We start from the raw sequence: 21,376 nt of genomic DNA on the forward strand, positions 1-21,376 counted from the left end.
TATCTTTGTACCACCTTTAGAATATGAAGCCCAAAGTTATATTTTGGGCAATGGGTCGTCTCCCAACTAGGACGCGCCATATATAATCAGCCTGAAGCCGGGTGATTCGAGCGTTTACTTGCTTTGGCATGACCGTTTAGGACACTTAGGTCAAACAATGATGCCACATACTACACGAAGCATTTCTTTACTCAAACTAAGGAGATTGGATTTCTATACATCCCTCGCAAAGATACTACATGTCCTTTTTTCCACACTGAATTCAAGGGGATTAATTGTGGACTAATGAAGGAAGATTGTGAAAAACAAGTTCATTTGAGCAACATCAACAACATGCAATTAACAATTAAAAGGCGGAATCATGTTTATATGCACTCAAAAACAAAACTTAACCCATGAACTTCAAAGCCTAGTAGATAGGTGAACCAAGACTCAACTCAAAACAAAGTGAGTTGAGAAATCAATACCTTTGTAGATTCCTCTTTGCATAAGCAAAGGCTAATCACCCAAAGAGAGGGCCTTCATTCCTTGCATCTTAGATCCATGGATTTGGATGGATGAAAAGGTTTCTCCAAGTTCCCAAAATTGAGAACCTCTAAGTCTCCACACCAAGGCATATTGTAGAAGAAATGAGTGACCTAGAGGAAGTAAGATTGCTAGCTATTTTCCTCTAGGGTGGCCGGCCTCTTTGAGAGCAAAGAGAGGTTTGTGTTCTCATCATTTCTCCAAAAAAAAAACCCCTAATGAATTTTGGCTATAAAGTCATACTTATTCCTTAATTCATTTGAGTGGCAAACTTGTAAATAAGTCCAAAACCACTCATTCTCTAACATGGCCGGCCATATGGGATTTATTGGGCTATTTGGGCCTTTGTGAATCATTATTCATTAAGTTGTCACACAACTTAAGTCAATGGACTTGACGTTCGAAGCCCATTGGGCCTTAAGGTCCAAAACTATCCCGAGGTCTTTTAACGAACTTATTCGTTTGATTAATAATCATATTAATTAATCCTTGCCATAAATAATTAAACCATTTAATTATTCTTACTCATCTCCTTTGAATCTTCAATCTCTACCTTACACGGTGTACGATCCATTAGGTTCCTTTTAGCGAGGCAGTGGGCGATTCAAACTCTTTCAAATCGATTGTGAATTGAAACTTACTTTCAATTCTCCCGTTAGTGATAATACACTTTTAGGGCTTCCACAAACCATGGTTGACGCCTAGCAGCATGTCATGGTTACCCAAGCTAATCAGAAAAGGTGGAGAACCTATTCAATTTTAGGATTACAAATGCAATACGGTCTTTCTCTAATACAATACTCTTGACCACATTGTTTGGTTTGATAGTTTATCCATGTCTACTATCCAATGTGAGTCTTGTGCTTATATGATTACCTTGAATGTGATTTGGAACACATTCCTAAATCTCATTCATACTTTGGCCAAAGATTCTTAATCATATCATAGAGTATTCTCCCTCAAACAGTTTGAAGGTTAGAGATCCCTTGTTGCACATTCACTTGCCTCCATGGCTAAGTGGCTTAACCCCAACGATGCCGTGGACACCCTCCTGATGGAGTGACTTTGACATAATCAAAGATTAAGGACCTAACCACAAGACAACTGTGATGCCTCAGGTCAAAAGACTAATTTGCATTATCCCAACCATGAGTTCTCATGTGACATGAATATGAGAACTCTTCGTTGATCGTGTTCAGTGAACTCATTCTCTATTGAGCACCTACGTACTTGTCTTGATGTCACACACACCAATGACTCGAGACTAGTCACTATCCCTGAGAGAAGACATAGCACGTACTGATCTTAACGGACTGTCAATGCCCAATTGACAATCCTATGATCAGGAACGTTTAGGATGTGTCAACGAAAGAATGGTCTCATGAATCTAACTTCTTTAGATCGCATTCTTCCAATCACATATTCCTTGGACTTATCGTTTAAGCATATAACATTTATATGAGACGGCTCAAACAATAATCTTTGCCCTTTACATTTAAACTACATTAGTTTAACTTTGTGAAATGTCCGTAAAGTATCATCATATGATTGGTTTTAGGGCACATTTCCAACAACTAATCCAACCAAAATACAAATTATGTAAATACTTATGGTTTTGGCTGATGAATCGACAAGTTGGTCCCATGTTTATCCCCCAATTAAGTCTGGAAGACTGGATAATGCTGGAGAGATTATATGGTAGGTTTTCGGTACGTATTGGTCTTTTAGGTGTAATTTGAACATTGAATTCCCAATGTCCACCCCAAAACAGCCTCATAGAGCGATCGTAAAACACAAATTAAATGGATCGCTCGAGCCTTGGTGAACGTACCAAGCTTTTGATTTCTGCCTAGGGCTATGCAATCTTGTATGCAACTATATTGGTCATTTTGAGGTCCATTGCCACCCAACCTATTCTAGTGTTACAGTTGGTTACTAGGTACAACCAGACATTTCGTACTGTCGTAAAATACCAATATGGATCCTCAAAGAAAGATGTGAATCTTTATCGATTATGATTCTCCTTCGAACTAGCTCTTTTGAGCCCTTGTAAGTGATCTCTTTACCACTTATTTTCCGGATTGTCACTTCAATGAGACAGTCAATGTTCTTGAAGAACAGCGTGAATTTGTGTGGACGTTGCCCATTATGTCTCACATTGATCTCCATACTGCACTAGTATGCTAAGCAAGTGCAATGTATTCTAACTTTCAGATTGTTGCTATAGACATGATCCTCTAGTCTAGCTAAAATGACGAGATCATATACTACATGTGAACATACCTGCAAGGATAGATGTACTTAAAGAAGGTCGTGTTAACATCCTTGAAAGGTGTACCACCCCTGAATGACGGGTTTGGCCTAAACAACCTGGTACACTAGTGGATAGCCAAATCAATTGGTTTGAAGCACATCATCGACTTGGCATTCATGTTGTGTTTTCCGTGCTCGTATGGTTTTCGTGTCATATCCAATATCTTAATAGATCGTGTTGTGTAACACCCATTAAAATAAACAGGTAATACGACCTGACCTGTTATCCGTTAAAAAATATATTTTAAACCAATAAATAATCAAATGTAAAACATAATATTAAATTAGTATATACAAACAACATTGTCATCAATGACACACCCCGATCGAGATCAGGGCATGCTGGCCGTCACGTGGAAGTGACGTAACCATGTGCACAGTACGGAAGCTAATAAAATAATAATACGAATAAATAAAAACTAGCTTTACACAAAGTAATATCGAACGAGTGCAAGCGTAAGTGTGATCATTAAGTTCAGAGCATGAAAGCCTAATGCAGTCCGAAAGAAAACGACACAACAAAAGCACACCCGAAGGTGGCCCTACACTAGTAGTAGTCTGTCAGATATGCCGGGGAAAATCCTCAAGGAAGCCACCAAACGTGCTAGCCAACTACAACCTGGAGGGGCGCAAAACAAAAGCGTGAGTGAGCAAAAACAAAACTTTTCAAAAACCATTTCAAAAATATGCTATGAAATATGCTATGAAATCCCAAAAAATAGAATATAGATATATATATATATATATATATATATACAAGTCATGCTCAGAAATATGCTATGCCAAAAATCTCGAAGTAAAATGCAAGTGCTCAGGTACAATCACATCAATGTCATATAATCTGTCAGCCGGAGTCACCTAACGTGACCTGTACGGCTGAATCTAGAGCTCAAATCTCTGTCTCACTAACTAGACCTGCACACGAGTCGGAACCACCTAAAGTGGTCTGTACGACAGGCCTGGGTGTAATATAAGTACGCTTAAGTGCTACGATCACGTGAAAGCTAGGTGAATAATCGCGGGTCACCTACGAGTCGGAACCACCTAAAGTGGTCTATACGACAGGACTGTGCACCTAACTTGGATCCAAGATGAGCGTATGGTGCGGGAGGTGAACATCACGTGAAGGACTGTGCCCAACTCTGGGCTGGAGCACTAACACCGGGGGTGCAGGTTATGAGCTCTCTAAGTGCCTCTCAAACCACTACTGAACATAAACATAAATCATACTTACCTGGCACTCACCTATGCGTCCACAGCACCAATACAGACATATATATATGCAACTAACAATGCATAACAAACGGCAATATAATGCATGGCATATAACGAATAAACGTTTCAAATCAATTTCTGGGAAAAGTATAAGTATATAGGTATATACGGAAAACCAAAAGCCCACTCACTGGTATGTGGAAGGGTCGTAACCCCCTTGCCTCGAGTGACCACGCTCGTCCTCGGGATAGGTATCACCTATATGCGAAACAACTATAAAAACGTAAATTTTAAAGCACATAACCAACCTTATGAAATAACTTCTCATACAATGCTCAAATGGGGTGTATGAATACACCAACGTGATCTACTCAACCTCAGGAACATCCCCATATTTTTAGAAAAAATTTTCACCGTCGCACGCGCCCCCACGCGCAGGCACGTGCCTGGCACGCTGACGGCGTCAGTTAACGCCGTCAGGAATATTCCGTTAACTTTAACGGATTCCGTCAACGGCGTTAGGAATATTCCGTCCAAACTGACGGAATATTCCGTCGTCTTCTCCGGCGAGGCGACAGCGCCGGAAAATCGGGAAAATTTTCAAATCGTCCTATCTTCTTCGTTTTTCAACCAAATTTCACAAAATTGGTACCAAAATGAAGCTTACAACGAGAGGAACAAAATCATACCACTTTCAAGTGCTAAAATCCACGAAAACTCGCCGGGAAAACACCACCAACTCCGGCCAACCTCGAAACTCACGATCCCAACGTCCAAAACCTTCAAACGAACCACCCCGAGCCTCCTAAGGACCTCATCAAGCTTCCTACAAGCTTGAGATTCCCAAAAACATAAGAATTTACGTGTGCATGAACAGTGCCAAAAATCAGGTATCTCGAGTTCGACGTGAAAACAAAGGTATTCTTACCTGAAATGGGTATGGTTGCACTTCTACGGACCTCACGAGCATGGATATGTACTTTGTTTCTTCGATCTGTGAAGATTTGGGTGGTTTCTAGGTATGTCCGTACAAATGGAAGTGAAATGGGGAAGGGAAATGGCACGGGACAGGTGCAGGGACAGGGAAAGGGTGAAGGGAATGTGTGGGGGAAAATGTGTGGTGCAAAACCAGCCACACCAAGCTCAAAACAACCACACAACGTAAAAATTCACACTAGGGGCAAAATCGTCTTTTCACGCGTACGTTTTTAAAATTTCCAGGACGGGCTGTCACAATAAATATTACATCAAAACATAAAAACGCATTTGTCTTTCAAGTATTACATACCCCAAATAAGAGCCTAATAAAAAACATTAGTATTCGCACTTGCAAATTAATTATTATAATTTTTTAATGTGTTTGGTTTTTAAAGTACTTTTTTTTTATTTTTTTTTATTTTTTTATTTTTATAATGTTATAATCTCACTTTTAAGAGGATAAAACATTTATGAGTATGACTATTTGAGAGAGAGTAAAAAACTTTGTTAGGTTGTTGACTCTAAAATTGAAAGTTTGTCTTTTTTCCTGTACTAATACTATACTATTTGATTTGAATTTTGGACAATAGGCCAAGTAAATTTTATCCCAGTAATGATCATAAGAAACTCTTATAATATAAATAAACAAATAAATAAAACTTAAATTATTTTAACTTATATAGAATAATAATACAATAATACATGTTTAGTATACAACATATACACTATGGCTATTGTATTTTATAGTAAGTTTTTTTTTAATAGTTTAACTTTAAAATCATCAAAATAATTTTTTTCTTAATGGGTCGAAATGGGTTACCCTCGGGCTACCTATGTGTAAACCCATTAAGGACCTGTTATTAACAGGTTCTTAATGGGTGACCAATAACGACCCAACTAGTTATCGTATTAACCCGAAACATATTATTTTTGTGTCTTGTCGTGTAAGAAATTGCCTGGTCTAACATGACAGGTCACTCGGCTTGTAAGATTCACTTCTCCAGAATAGGAAAGACACGACTTAAAATGAATCCCTACTTGATCGATGTCCTAATCATTTCTACCTCATGAGAAAAATCTGGATTACTCCCAAGACTTGAAGCTCTTGGTCCAGTATACTAGTTCGGGTGAGATATGGAATTGGAATGAGATTATCATTGATGATGTTTCACTTTTATGGCAGCTACTGACATAAATGAAAAGCAACGGTATCGAAGTGTGTTCTGTTGATTAGTGACAACGTAAAACTGATTGGACAACTGAAATTGCAATCTAGGTTTAATTCTTTACCAAAATGTGTTTAGACTTGTCATTCCTACACTTGCCAAGGTAATCCTGTTGTGTTGTTAGTGGGAAAGGAAGCGTAATGAGATGTATGAAATAGTGCAATGTAATGCACGCCTTATGGCACAAGGTTTCTCTCAAACATCATGTGATGGATTGCAGCATGATGAATGTGGTTAGCATTTCTCCATGGCCATATTAATATATAGATCTACATGTAAGTTCCTGAAGAATTACATGGAGTGGTACAAATAGCTCTAGACCATAGAACACTCTCTCATTTCAAATGAGGCGTTCACTTTATAGATTGAAGCAATCCGAGTGTATGTGGTATACTTATCTAAGTTATTATTTAATTAGTCAAAGATATGAATAAATGTCCTTCCATGTTAAATTAAGAAGTCATGTTCCAAATTGCTAAAGTTGCAATTTATGTCAATGACATAAATCTCACTAAGACTCTGGAAGAGTTTGAGAAAATTGTCCCACACCTGAAAATGAAATTTGAGATGAAGGATCATGGGAAAACTCGTTTGGAACTTGACCTGAAGTTCTACCATTATTCTAACGATATTTTGGTCCATTAGTCGAAATACACTCTGAAGGTGTTACCTTTTGAGTATACCTATGATCTTCAATACGCTAGATGCAAATAAGACCCTTGAAGAGGTTATGATCTGAAGTTCCATATCTAAGTTCAACTTTGCACTTTATTGTACATAGCTCATTATTTTAGACAGGAATTCTCCTTCGTTGTTGATCTATTGGTAAAGATGCAGTACTACAACTACACGCAACCACTAAAGTGGCATTAAAGATGTAATAACATTCCCTTGAAGGTACTACAGATTTGGGCTTCCCAAGCAGGTCTGACACCCATGATCCTCGGACCGATGCTTTCCTTGTTTTTTATGTTGATGCTACTTATCAAACTCGTACAAGGCACAATCCCAAATGGTCACATCTTTACCGTTAGGGATACCACAATATCTTAGATATCCATAATATAAACCTTAGCTGTAAAATCTTCAAATCATTCCAATACTCATCACACTTCACTATGCCACACATGAGACATGGTTAAGAGCTATTGTTGAGCATATTTGAAGTATTGGTGGTTTTGCATCCATTGTTAAGTCCCAACAACGATCCATGACAATTATGTTGCATGTATCGACCAGACCAAGACTTGATACATTAAAAAAAGTCAATGCCAAGCATATTTCGTCTACATCACATCAACAAAGTATCAGTAGACAGAAGTCAAGCAATCCGATCCTAGACAACCGTACCGACCTCTTCATAACATCACTGTCAAAGTCAACCTTCCAAAAACTTGCCCGAGGAATTGGTATGCATAACTATCTCATACACATTGCTTGTAGTTCTCTTTTGGAAGTTATGTCAAACTTAAGGGGGGAGTTTCCAGAAGTATACTCATTTGATTGGTAATGTACTCTTTTTTGTTTCAATTAGGAGCATTTGTCCTACTAGGTTTTAGCTACCTGACTAGGTTTTAACAAGGCACCCATCCTGGACTAGTCATACATTTGTGAGCTTTTCTACTTTCATCCATAAGGGTAAAGAATTTACCTTCCCTACTACTACAAATAAAGATACAATGGGTTGAAAAATCACATCTTAGAATTCAACCAATTCTCTCTATTTCATGCCACACCCTCTCCTTCCATCTCTCTATAATTCTTCAGTCAAATAGGCCTACAACAGTATCAAACTTTTTGTTCACGAAATTTCAACCTAAAAAATCTCACTTACAAATAAAGAGTAATATCACTAAAAAGGAATCTACATAAAACAAACAAGATAAAATATAGTAACACTCAATTATTTCTTATTGAATAGAAAATTAGAAAGTCTCAATTTAAATTTTTTGCATGTTGTTGTTTTGTCATCTCAATTTGAACCGCTTTAGGTTGAATACTTGGTATGAGTACGATGAGATCAATGGCCATAATGTCTGATGTGAAAATTAACTTGACACACAAATTAAACCCTATTGTTGACAATTGTAGTATATATGTAAGTAGGGTTCATTCTAGACCGAGAATTAACTAGGGATGCTAATCAACACAAATAAGACTTAAAAACACTAAATTAGACTCTATAGACTCAAAACTGACTCAAAACACTCAAAACAACAACAAACAATAAAAAAGACTCAATTCTAGACCTAACAAGTGATTTTGCGAAAATAAGACTTAACTTGACTCAAGGGATTAAAAGAAAACAGATTTTGACTCAAATAACAAGACTCAATGGAAGGGTGATTGTTTTTGACGAAATTAAAACTTAAAATAGAAACTTTGCATAAAACACTTTATAAAAACGAATTTGGTAAATTGAAAGGGTGAAAGGCTAGTTAGAGGGTCCTTCTCCACACATGATATATGCATACAAATCAATTTCCAGTTATTATTCATTTAGACTATGAATGACAATGCCCCAAATTAACCGTGAAAAGCACAAATTAACTTTCAGATTTTCCTTAACTCATTGAATTGGACAGGATACGCATCACAACCAAATTATCCTTATCAAGTTCCCCAACTATGAAAAACATGATAGAAAGACATATCAAAGGTCATTAAGTTCTTTGAAAACCATAAGCATTGACGAGGCATTCGTAACTATGAAAAACATGATACTCATACTAAGGATTTACTTAACACAATCATGACTTGTGACTTCCACTACTTGTGAATATAAGTTCGTCACGATTAGGTGAAACTCCCTTATACTCTAGCATCAAATTCATGCATGCAAATTAAGTGTCGACCCTCAATCAACATACATAAACAAGTTTTGATAACTCAGATAAGCAAATCACATTCAAGACTCAAGAAACAATAACTGGACGTAATCAATTCATATAAAACATATAATCATGGTTTCGAATTCACCACCAACTATAAAGAAATTAGTTCCACATAATTGCAAAAATTAACAACGAAATCAACATAATTGTAAAACTAAAACAAGGATAGAAGACACCCTAGAGACGCTCCAACACTCCCAAAAGCTTGGGCATAGGCACGGCACAAAGGCTTATCCCTTCCTTCCTTCTCCTTGCTGCGACACACCTTTGAATTTTCTGATTTCTTTCTAAAACTCCCCCTATGTGGTGCGGCATATATGTGTATATATAGGGCTAGGGTTTCATGGCAGATTTGTATTGGAAAAAGGATTAGTTACATGGCAGAAACCAAGGAGAATAAGGAAAGGGTGCGACAGATCCTTAGGTCTTCTAGAATAGGGTATTGTGACAGGTTTCTAGAAGGACAAGGGAGATATGTGGCACAAACTTAGGGTGCGAAAATAAGGCTTCTAGGACCAGATATTTGGGTGATTTAATGTGAAAAGGAGTCCTCTTTGCAGCTGGAGTTAAGGTGGAACAAGATTAGGTTAGGATAAGATAAGATAAGGTTTGGATAAGATAAGGTTGTTTGGATAATGTTCCATGTTTCTTGCTCTTTCCTTATCTTCTTTGTCTTAAACTTGTTTCTTCAGATTTGTAGCATGTTCCTAACCTCTTTTGACTTCAAATTCGTCCATCCACCTTGCTCCATATGCAAGCTATCCATTCCAAGCCCAAAACTGCTCCAAATAGCTCCAAAATGCACTTTCTTGCCTCTTTTGCCATTAGGACCTACAAACACACGAAAATAGCTTAAACACGCTATAATAAATGGAAACTAACTATGTAAATGCAAGAAAACCAGCTAACTAAGTCGCATAAATATGCTCCTATCAATGTCGGCCAAATATATCATTTTATTTTTGTTCACTTTCTTAGGTTTTTAGTAGACAAAAAACCTTTTTTTTAGGTAATAAAAAATTATTAAGGAACGATTATGACCTATATAGGACGGGACATGCATGTTAAATGTAATCAAAAGGTCACACACACACTAAAAAATCACAATTCATAATTAAAAATTTGGCTAAGTCTTGTTAACTATTCACCCTTTAAAGACAATTCTAAATTAGCTCTAACCTTTTAAAACGTTTCAAATAACTACTTAAATTTTTTAAAAATGACACCTATTAAGTTCACTAGCTTTAATGGATAGCTTGGACAAATAGTAAAGCGTATTTTAACTCTCAAGTTGTATATGGAGCCTTGAATCTCCAAATCGACCCTCATTTTTTTTTTAACACCAATTGATCCATTTTAGCTAAGCAAATTTACAATTTAACTTGACTATAATGTCGATTTGGAGGATTAGAGCTCCGAAGACGGCGATTAGTGAAAACCAACTTTAGTATTTATCCACCTCATCATTTAATGCTAGTAACGTCTTCCCTTAATGTTGGTGAAGTTATCACTTAAGTTGACCTAACAGATGTCCAATTTTCAAAATGGTAATTATTTGAAATGTTTTAAAATGTTGAAATTTGAAACTAATTTAGATTCACCCTAAAAGATTGGGTAATTATTCGTACTTAACCCTTATAAAATCATCAAAAACACAATATAATTGATCAGCCATGAGACTCACATCTTACAAACATGGAGATTAATACAGACAAACTAAACCCTGCAAGTTGTAGAACGATAGGAAAAACATCACAAAGAAAAGACAGCACCAGAAAGCAAGAAACATGGTGGGATAAACTTTGTTGAAAGCTGGAAACAGGGGGATTGGCTAACAGAACTCGTTGGAGGTGTTCACATAACCTATAAGGGATATGTATTAGGAAGCAAAAGGGTACTTTTTAAAATTGATCATGTATCCTCCAAGTATTTTGTTCATTTTTTATTTCGTTCTATAATCTTAAATGCCCAAGACTGTTGGCAAAATTTTATTTTTTAGGATGTGGGGTGCGCCAGACCCAAGCAATAGTGCAACGCTTGGGCAATGCTCGAATAGCTATTGTAGCGAGTCTTCATCCCAAAACAAATAATTTAATATTTAATATTATGTGAACCATTGATCTAGGTATCAAATATTAAAATGATATAAACATACTATAATGGTTGTTTACTTCATAAGCGAGTGTCAAGAAGTTGAACTAAGATGAAGTTTTGTTAAGGAGTCGAAATCCAAATTTCCATTGAAACTGTTTACGACTAAACTATTTGAAATTGGAGTAGGAATAGGAGTGCTAGTAGAAAGTAAGAAACACCTTCCTTGCTAGTGGAGACCGTTTGCCCACCTTTCCAGTGGTATTCGAACATTCGAGAGTCCTAGTGTTAAAGGTCGAAGTTTATTCATTGAGGCATTTCGTCGAATACTTGGTGTTATTAGCAATTGAACTATGTTTCAAATACGTTAACAGATATTGACATATGCCGAAACAATCTTTTAAGTGCTATTGAGAAAATTTGCCGAATGCTCTCAACTCGACCTACCGAGATATGTCTAGCAGGCTTTACATCATACTTGGTGGGCACAAAAAGGACCCATACCAAACATTCAAGGAGTCCTTGAAAGACCTTCACTTGTATATCTCCTAGACTCCAAGTAGTCTTAGGACCACCTTGGTTCCAATGTACATCCATCACCGCAGCCTTCAGTTCAAGTTGTTAAAAACAACTAGTTTCAATCATTGCAAATGGTATTATGTTATTTTCCTCTCCACTTGTAAAGACAAATCTTTACATTGTGTTTGGATGTGGAAAACAATGAACTAAAAAGTTAGGAATCGACAGCATAAATTTGTGGGCTTTTTACCCAAAATGGTTCCTGAGATTAGTATAACTCCTCACTTTGGTCTCTAAGATTTGAAATCCATAAAAGTGATCCTTGAAATTGTCCATCATTAATCATTTTGGTTCTTGAGTGAAAAATTATGTTAAATAAGGATCAAAATGACAAAATTACCCTCAATTTAATAAGCAATAGGCCAAAATAATTTGACCAAAATTGAGGGTATTTTTGTCATTTTATCTTATTCTATGAAGATTTTTCACAGAATAACCAAAACAATTGATTGTGGACAAATTTAAGAACTAATTCTATCGATTTCAAATCTCAGTGACCAAAATGAAGAGTTACGCAAATCTCAGAGACCATTTTAACTAAAAAGTCAAATTTGTGTTTGACTTTAATTTACTAGGGTATTCAAACTAAGGGTGCAAAGAGAAGCACACCCACATCTATTAAAGGTTGGGTTCGTACTCCCACTCTTCCATCAATTTTCATGTCATAAAATTGGTTAAGAAAATGATAAACTCACACCTATGTTTAATCATGTCCGTCATTTTTTGTTTAATTTATTCAATCCGCTTGCCCAAAATAAAGAAAAGTGAGAGACTAAAACGGGTGTGAGAATCAGTTTCAGACTAGACTAACATTCCTAGTATGCCGATTTCCACGCACAAGTTTAAAAAGAAGCAGGATGTTTAGACAAAGAACATCCAGAAATGAAAGAGTTATCATTTTTTCACCCACATCAAGGAATCAAACACAAATCAACCACTTGCAAATATTGTCCCAATCCCAAAACAAAATATAATTAGCAAGTGACCCTTTATCACAGAGGTGGAAAGGTGCCTTTGCATGATGGCGTGAAAAACCTCATCGGTGGCTAATCTAACAAAATCTATCGTTTACAAAAAACCGAAAAAAAAAAAAAAAAAAAAACAAGAAAAAAATCTAATCATCCATGCCAATTATTTGATGTATATTATATTATGGACATGGCATGCAGTAACATCACAAGTTTGGCAAATGAAGGAACCAAGGAGTGCTTATCACAGAAATTAAGCTCCAACAAATATAAATGTTTCCATAAATTAAAAAGAAGTGACAACATGGATGTAATGTATCAAGTTTGAGAAAATCCATATTCAAATTGTACCCATTAATGCTTAGGTTCATGACGATAAATCCAGGAACGATTAAACTTTCCCTGACACACAAAAGATTCAACTATAGAGAACCTTTTTTGGACTAGAGGGTTGTGCTCCTTCAAAAAATAGTTCCAAGAAGTCTCCAAGGAGTTATTCTGTAGAGCCTCGGACCAGAACAACCAGAATGCCTTCTTCCAACAACTGGTTAATAATCTCGTCCTTTGTAAGGCATTTCCTGTAAAGATGAATCCCAAACAACTGGTTAAAAACTGGTCTGTCGCAAAAAGGAATAAATGATACTCTCGACGACCAAATATGCCTCCAGTGGACTCGAAAGAAAAGTTATAGGACTAACTTCCGCACATATAACTAAAATTATAACTTCTTTTCTTTTGTTCATATATATATATATGTGTGTGTGTGTGTGTGTGTGTGTGTGTGTGTGTGTGTAATAGGAGTGACTGAAATTATAATTAAAAAAGGAAGTTCTCGATCAATCACGATACATAATTTCAGGACAACATGAAATTGCTTACAGGTTGGTAGTTTGGCATGTATAAGACTTGCCTAGGATGGCCAAGAAGCATCTGTTGCCCATACTGCAATTAGATGAAGATACGTAATTAATGTCATGAATTAGCATCATGCTCTCTCACATGACCTCAACAAAGGAATTAAAAGAATCACACCTGAGGGTGAGGCCCATTTGGATGAAAAAAGGCTTGGGGCGCTTGCATTGTCTGTGGATTAAACATAACAGGTTGGTGTCCGAAAGAGGGCCCACCCTGCAAATATAAAGGCCGTTAATAAAATAGAAGATGAAATCATTTATTAAAAAATAAAAATAAAACATCAAGGTGAATCCTAAGTTGAAAAATCAATAACGTGTACTGCAATTCCCTTGACTTTATTCTTATCCTTTTCTTAGGTTCAAACCCTAAAACATAATTTTAAAAACGAAAGGGAAACTTATATATAATCTGGTACCATAGAAAAATAAATTTTAATCGATATTCATAACTAATCATTATGTTAACCAAAGTGATGAGGGAGGGTGGGGTAATGGGTTAGGATTAAGATAGGTCCAGAGTTCATTTCCCTCCAATGTAACAAAAAATTAATGTAATCAATCTATTTACGTTTTTCTTTTCAAAAGAGTATAGGTTTGGATAAGGAAAAACAATAACATTGGAATCTAACTATAACTTTTAATAACTTGATTCATTAGATTAGAAAATGCAGTCTAATTTTTGAGCTGATAGTAGATGGTATTTGCATTTCATATAAAGGTTTACGTGAAGAACAGTGTCTTCAATCATGATAACTAAGATTTCAGTCTACACCAGCATCACAACAAACATTTCTTTCTGGAAAGATGAAAAATAAACAGTTGAATTGACAGTTGCCACTTATGGGCCAACGTCAATGAGAGAACCTACAAAAATCAGGGTGAGAAAAGGTCAATGAATGTGTTGAAGTACTTACTCCAATGCCAACAGGCATGCCCGGCATATGTGGTACAGCAGCTGCGTTAGTTGGATAATAGAAGGAGCCATCAGACACAGGGGATGGAGGCCTAACAGGCGCTTGAGATGGAACAAAACTCTTTGCATGCGGATTGAATTTGAATTCCTGATAAAAAAAATTTAAATTGAGGAGAAAGAAAAAAGAAGAGCTGGATGCATCAGAGCTATACGCTAGATAAAAGTGCCTAACTTAGCAAGGAAGCTTATCTGTAATAATGATAATTGTCGGAACTTCAGGCATAAGATCAATAAGATTGCATTTATGTCTGAGTTTGTGTTAAATGTGTGATCACAGAAAACATAAAGGTATATCAATCACACCTTCGCATGGGGATTCAATGTTGACTTCTCAGAGGACAACGAACCCATAGATGAGCTCGGTGATAAACCAGGTCCACCAGAAGAAGAGACAGCAGCTGGGAATTCCGAATTGGAAGATGCAGAACTACCAGGTCGTCCATGCGAATTTACTGTCTGTGTTTGAACATGTGATTTGCCAGTTACTAGGTCACTAGAACCCGTCTTCTCATGACCTTTTGATGAAGTCTGAGCAGAAGCATAAGAGGTGGCACTGGAGGATAATCCCCCTTTATCAAACGCATCTTCCTTCCCAATCAATGATGGCTGTGAATCTACATTCCATAATCAACAAGATAACTTCACAACTACCGTAATGACAAATATAAAACTAAAACTAAAAATGGCACTAAAACAAGCTTCTCATTCATATGGGAGTGAGGGAACAAGATAGGACAAGCTTCACCGTAAATACTAAACCACATCTAATAGTAACCACCATATGAAGTCCAAGGAACCAAGAAACGCATAATTTTGGGTGAAAGTAAGCAGGAAAAAAAAATTGGAACTCACCGTCTGGTTCTGACGTTTGATTGTCTTCAGCTAGCTACATTGACAAGAACATAAAACAGAAGCAATAACTTTAGAAGCCAGTGTCAGTGAATCACAAATAATTACACAAGATTGTGAACATCACAAATACGGAAGTCTCACTCACCTTCGGCTTTACTACAGACTCACCGGCACCATCTACCTCTCTACTTTCACTGAATAATATAGAAGATTGTTTAGTAAAAAAAGTTGTGTAATCACATTAAAACTTGGATAGTGCTATTCACACACCCATTTTTACCTCACACACACCTTTGTCAGTTTTTGGCCCTTGATTTTCTTCAATTTATTCGAACCGATGGGCAGAAATTGAGGGTATGTTAGAAGTAAAAATGGGTGTGTGGATAGCACTACTCTAAAACTTGTCTTACTTGCAATATATATTATTTAGAGTTGGAAAAGAAATAACGACCTTCTTTCACCAGCTGTACAGGGTAAGCTCTTGAAAGGTGTTTCTAATGCCAGCTGTCTAGCATGGTCATAAGATCCAGAGCAACCTAAATCTGGGGCACCATTTGACTCAGAACATTGTGTGTAATCCTGCATAAAAAGTAATACACATATATCATCAACATTTAATAAGGAACTTGTTATCGAAGCATGTTAAAAACATTCACATATAAGCACAGGAGAAAATCAATTCACAATCCCCAAAGTTGTCTTAAACTTTGGACCAAACTAATGTCTTAAAAGTAAATGATGATGGGATAATAATCAGGGAGAGCTTTCTCATGCTTGTCAAACTAGATTCTCAGTTGCTAACAAATGGAACTAAGAATGCCTCAAAACAATGATTTTGTTCAGCCAGATTTTACAATAACCAAAGAACTAGTGGGGAAAAACATTTGGTCTCCATTTATGAGCAGGTAATAATAAAAATATACCTACTTTCTCATCACAATTGGAAGTAAAGAAAAATCAAATGAGAGAGAAAATGAGTCGATGCCCTACTTCAGTAACAAAACACTTTATTTACGGCACGTGTAAAATTCCTATTTGATGGCACAGCAAGTTCAACATAACAATCCGTAAATAGGTCAGAAACTAATCCCCCCTGGGCTAACTATGCTGGCTATATTATACATAAGATAAGTGAGAGAACTACAACAAATGAAGAGCTTGATGGCGCCCCATCGTTTCTTTTCCCAGTGGTCCAGTCAATTGAACTCTTCCTTAAAGAACCAGTAGAATCTCCAAAGGTTTCAGTATTCAGTGTATCCAACAAAATATCCTCATCTTCATGATATCCACTATCATCAACTACTTCCCCCCGATAAACAGAGGAGAATCTTGTCTCCTCATCAATATCCGCACGAAGGTGAATGCCTCTTTCCTGTAACAACAAATCAATATGCAAAACATAAGGGGCCTCAACATCAAATGAATTTTTAGAAGCACAAAATTAGACAACAAAGTCTCACCTCTGCCATATGTAGATCAGGTGTATCCTCACCCTCAATTTCCCTTGCTATTCTTAAAGCTTCCCTTTCCAACTCTCTTGTTTGAGGGCCTTTCTCAAGTTTAGTGGTGTAAAGGTCCGCATCAAATGTGCTTTTTACCCCAAATAATGTTTCATTTGTTTCAAACTGATCCCAGTTCCTGAAATGAATAGAATATGAGGAAAATATTGAGCAATCATAATATTTCTATACACGTACAAACATCTTTTGCATTTTTGTAACAATTAACAGGAATTCTCTGAGAGTTGAGCACAGGTCAATTAAAGTTCAGAAACAACCAATAAGCCACAAGGCAACCACTGAAATTTGGCTAAAAAAAATCCCCTAATACCATATTACTCTTAAGGCCAGTACATTCCCCAAGTCCATGTCTAACTTGCATCACCTCAAGCAATAGTTTGATACCGTTAAGGCATCTATAGAACCATATAGCTAACTCTAACTAGTGAATTGATTGGAATCTTTGTCCACCTTTCTCCTACATCGTCCACTTTTTTCAGGAAACTACCTCGTATGAAGAATTTTGGTAACATATAAAAGCAGAGGGATATGCCCGCTTAAGGACCCACCCTCTCAAAGAATTTCAACATCATGCAGGCAGAGAACATGCATCACTTCAGAACATGTATAATGAAAGGCCTAGATTGCAAATAATGCTATACCTCACTTAGGTTCTTATCTCCAATGACTGGATTCAACCACAGAAATTTTAATCACTCAACAAGTGCACCTGCCTATAAATTAAGTTGAGAACTTTTTAAGGTTCATTCACTAGTAATAGCTCCAAAGAAATGACAACTCATAAGACCACAATGTTACTCAAAGCACCTTGACAAGAAAACTTAAAAAGAATAAACCAGATAGGATTATAGAATTATCGTCTTAGATGGTTAAGCAGACCAAGACAGTTTGACACGAAACCTGAAATAGTAATGTTTAAAAAATAAAATTCAGGTCCCTAGTGTAAATAATAGTTCCAGATGGCACATATTCAAGTAGAGGCTATCTGACCAGTAGAACAATTACCAAGAGATTTGGGGAAAGAAAATTACTATAACAACCTATTCCATTGTCCATCAAATATATTTTCCAATTCAGGACAACGTGGATCATCTTCATCAGGTACCCACGGTTCCAGCTCTCTATCCATCTCACCACGGTGGGATTGTGATATGAAGGAATCTATCATAAGGTCCTGATGTTTTTCATGCTGAACCTCATTTAACAATCCATCCCTCGTTATTGAGACATCCTGTTATCATTTATTTTACAATTAGATCAAGAGAGACCAGCATAACAAAATATATAAATAGCTGCTTACTCTACCACAATATCTTTCTGCTTGTTTACTTTCATAGACTACAACTCCATGCCAGAGCAAGCAAATCAAATTAAGAAGAAAAAGTTGGCCATCATATACCTGCCATCCCCCCCCCCCCCAACCTTTTCTCCCAAAACCACCAAAAAGAAAAGGAAAAATCCAATCCTTGAAAACTCAGCAGAACAAATGATGGTAATCTGAGATTCTGAATGCTATTAAGAATAATTTTACTTGGGTCAGCAAATAGTAGTAAGAAATGAAGCAGAACCTTTGCAATAACTTGGACAAGTTCCTTGGCAGGTATAATTAAAGTCTTTGAAGGAGCCTTGCTAACTGACTCTGTCATAGACTTTTGTCCACATACAGAGCCATCCTTTATCATTCGTGCCATTTTCAAGATGATTCCTGAAAGTGACAAGTAAAATAATGTTGGAAAATGCAAATAACCACGTTATAAAACTGCATGGAGCTGGGAAAAATAAATGGCAATTGGCAACACTATTGACGTTATACAAAGTCTAATTATAACACTGATGATGAATACATGAACTCTCACCAAATCAATACTTATGCTAGTGTAAAAGGCCGTCTCTTTAAGAAAACCAAAAAACTGACACACAAAAATAAAAATACAAATAATAACGTCATTTTAAAGATAATTGCTCAACGTGACCAGAAGAGAACGTTGATGAATGCACTTAATTGCATATAAAAAACACACCAATTTAGAGCACAAGTGCCAAATTCATGATCTCCAAATGATCCAAAACAGATGCTAATGTAAATGACAGTCTCATAAGACAACCGCAATCAATACAAAAAGGAAGACAAACAAAAACCATATATAAAAACCAAAATCAAACAAGCATACCAAAGTCCCTTTCAGCGTTTGTTGCATGAAATATTCCAGAGTATACAGATCCATTTTCCACCTGCACTTCCACATTATGCCCAATAAGACATGTGGTCATGTATACTAATCGATCACGTGAAGGACTCTCAGAGTTTCCAGATTTTCTGCCTGTTTCAGAACATATAAAGTTAATAGGCAAGTTAACATAATATCAAGGAGAATTTATATCTACAAATTTCACCAGTACTTGTTAATCTGCCGTGGTTTGCTGTTCCAGACTTTGACTTATTCTCGACCCTAGGACCCCCTTCCCTTGCACCTCTTCGACGGCCAAAACCGTTAGCAGAAGATTTAGGATGGAAAGCTTGTTGTGTATTCATCCTCAGTAGCAGCCTCTGACCTATTAAAAAAGCTCAAAAGCTGGTTAAGTCGTATTATTATAATAATGGATATCAAAATACAGTAAGCAAGAAGCAAGGATGCTATATGAAGATTAGTGCACAAATATAACAATGGAAATTTGGATATCTTATAATGGAAACAAAAACAGATTACAGACAAACATGATCCCAATGGCTCCGGAATTCAGGTAAACTCTATCAAAGTACAGCAACTAAAAATGATCCCATGTGCATTGCTCTTCGTGGAAAATGAAACGAAAATCTATGTTATTACTCAAACGCACAAGAGACCACAAAAGTACAGAGATGTGCATGCACATGCACAGAGTCACAGGAACGCAGCATAAAATCAACAACCAAATAAACTAAAGCACACACATATATTTTTCTTTAAACTAATGCACACCAAGTATGCAGCATTAAATTGAACAAATCACCAGTACAAATATATCTCAGAAAAGTATCAACTTGAGCACATTTTTATAAACAAAACTCTATCTGCAAACTACTGGCAACAATCTCTAACTTTCCGGGCAAAACTATGTTCCAACAACACAAACACTTCGTAACACTAAACAGGAATTTTTGAAAAAAAATAAACAAATCAATATCTTGATAAATCATGCATACAAATGCAAATGAACTTGAAGAGAAAACTGAAAATATAGACAGAACAAAGCCATTTCATATTTAAGTTTCCATGAGGGGGGAAAGAGTAAAAAAATGATTCAAATTAGACGCAAGAAGTAAGATTGGAAAGGGTTTTCGGGGAGAAGGGGGCAATGCAGAAACAAATGCAATTACTTATCCGGAGCGCAAATAGAAGTATGTGTCTTTCTATGTTTTCAAATTTTTGGCACAACAAAAGAATAGATTTGAAGCAACGCTACGCATCAATAATTTGATTCATTAGCTATATCATTGAGTGTAGAGATAGTAAGAACATGGCAGGCAATACAACAAGCTCTAATCTTAGAATTTTCATCGAGCAAAAACCCAAAATTTACTGTAACAAAACATAATAAAGTCGTAATGCAAGACATTTTCTCTCATTTTCTTCCATTTTCCTCCGTTTTCGCGGCACCCAAACACAATGTAAAACACAACAACGAAAAAGCTATTTGCGATGCGAAATTAGGAAATACGATCCTTACCTTAATAAGCTTAATCAAGCCTATAATTACTCCGAGGCTGCTTCCAAGCTGGAGGAGAAGACGTTGGGAGGCGCCGAACCAGTGCGTTAGGGTTGGGTTCAAATTAGGACTCGTTTAGGGTTTCGAAAGAGCGAAGCTGGTGTCAGAGCCCGAATCACGAGGCTGCTTAGAGAGAGAAAGAGCGGCGGAGGGAGGAGGGAGGATGGAGAGAGGGTGGTGGGTCGGTCTCGGTGTGATCGCAAGCGAGAGGAGGAGGAAGAAGAAAAAGAAGAAGAAGAAGAAGAGCTGGAGATTTTGAAAGTGTGATGAAATGCGAACGAGGTGACCGCTGTAGAATGCGTAGGAAAGTTTTGAGTTTTCCCCTCGGGTCGGGTGTATGATAAAATAATAGACCTTATCACTCCCAGGTCGGGTCGGGTGTATGATAAAATAATAGAACTTTATGACAAGTAGGCACATTTTTTCCTTTTTTTAAGTTTTCAATGTGAATCCAAATTTGCCGCGTGTTACGGCATATTGGTATTTACCTTCACTTGTAAATAACAAGTTTTAAATTTGAATTCCATAAATAGTGAATTCTAGCATTGTGGGAGTTAAGTTAGCTAAACTTCTCCCTTCTT

The 21,376-nt window shown here is 36.7% G+C and overlaps 1 protein-coding gene across 2 annotated transcripts; it reads right to left on the reverse strand.

Moving 5' to 3' along the window:
* Positions 1 to 13,042: 13,042 nt before the first annotated feature.
* On the reverse strand, positions 13,043 to 21,126 carry LOC137708483 (polyadenylate-binding protein-interacting protein 4). 2 transcript variants are annotated; one of them, XM_068447569.2, is made up of 15 exons: positions 20,757 to 21,126; positions 19,449 to 19,601; positions 19,220 to 19,369; positions 18,617 to 18,753; positions 18,089 to 18,279; positions 16,989 to 17,166; positions 16,673 to 16,900; positions 15,980 to 16,107; positions 15,674 to 15,722; positions 15,529 to 15,562; positions 14,980 to 15,290; positions 14,618 to 14,764; positions 13,822 to 13,917; positions 13,669 to 13,731; positions 13,043 to 13,367 (listed from the first exon to the last, which is right to left on the reverse strand). In XM_068447569.2, the coding sequence occupies exons 2-15, from the start codon at positions 19,579 to 19,581 to the stop codon at positions 13,338 to 13,340; spliced, it is 1,875 nt and encodes a 624-aa protein (XP_068303670.2). In that variant the 5' UTR covers positions 19,582 to 19,601; positions 20,757 to 21,126; the 3' UTR covers positions 13,043 to 13,337. The 2 variants fall into 2 exon arrangements, with proteins under 2 accessions (XP_068303670.2, XP_088544894.1); XM_088688768.1 differs by having other exon boundaries at positions 16,670 to 16,900.
* Between the last annotated feature and the right edge of the window lie 250 nt (positions 21,127 to 21,376).

This window comes from Pyrus communis, chromosome 17 (genome assembly GCF_041283825.1).
Source record: "Pyrus communis isolate YQ-2024b chromosome 17, ASM4128382v1, whole genome shotgun sequence".
In the NCBI taxonomy this organism is placed as follows: Eukaryota; Viridiplantae; Streptophyta; class Magnoliopsida; order Rosales; family Rosaceae; genus Pyrus; species Pyrus communis.

Coding starts and splice junctions, on each gene's coding strand:
- LOC137708483 (XM_088688768.1), bottom strand. CDS start 19,581: ATGAATACACAACAAGCTTTCCATCCTAAATCTTCTGCTAACGGTTTT. Junction 18,754..19,219: donor AAACGCTGAAAGGGACTTTG/GTATGCTTGTTT, acceptor TGTCACTTTCAG/GAATCATCTTGAAAATGGCA. Junction 15,563..15,673: donor AGTCTGTAGTAAAGCCGAAG/GTGAGTGAGACT, acceptor TTGTCAATGTAG/CTAGCTGAAGACAATCAAAC.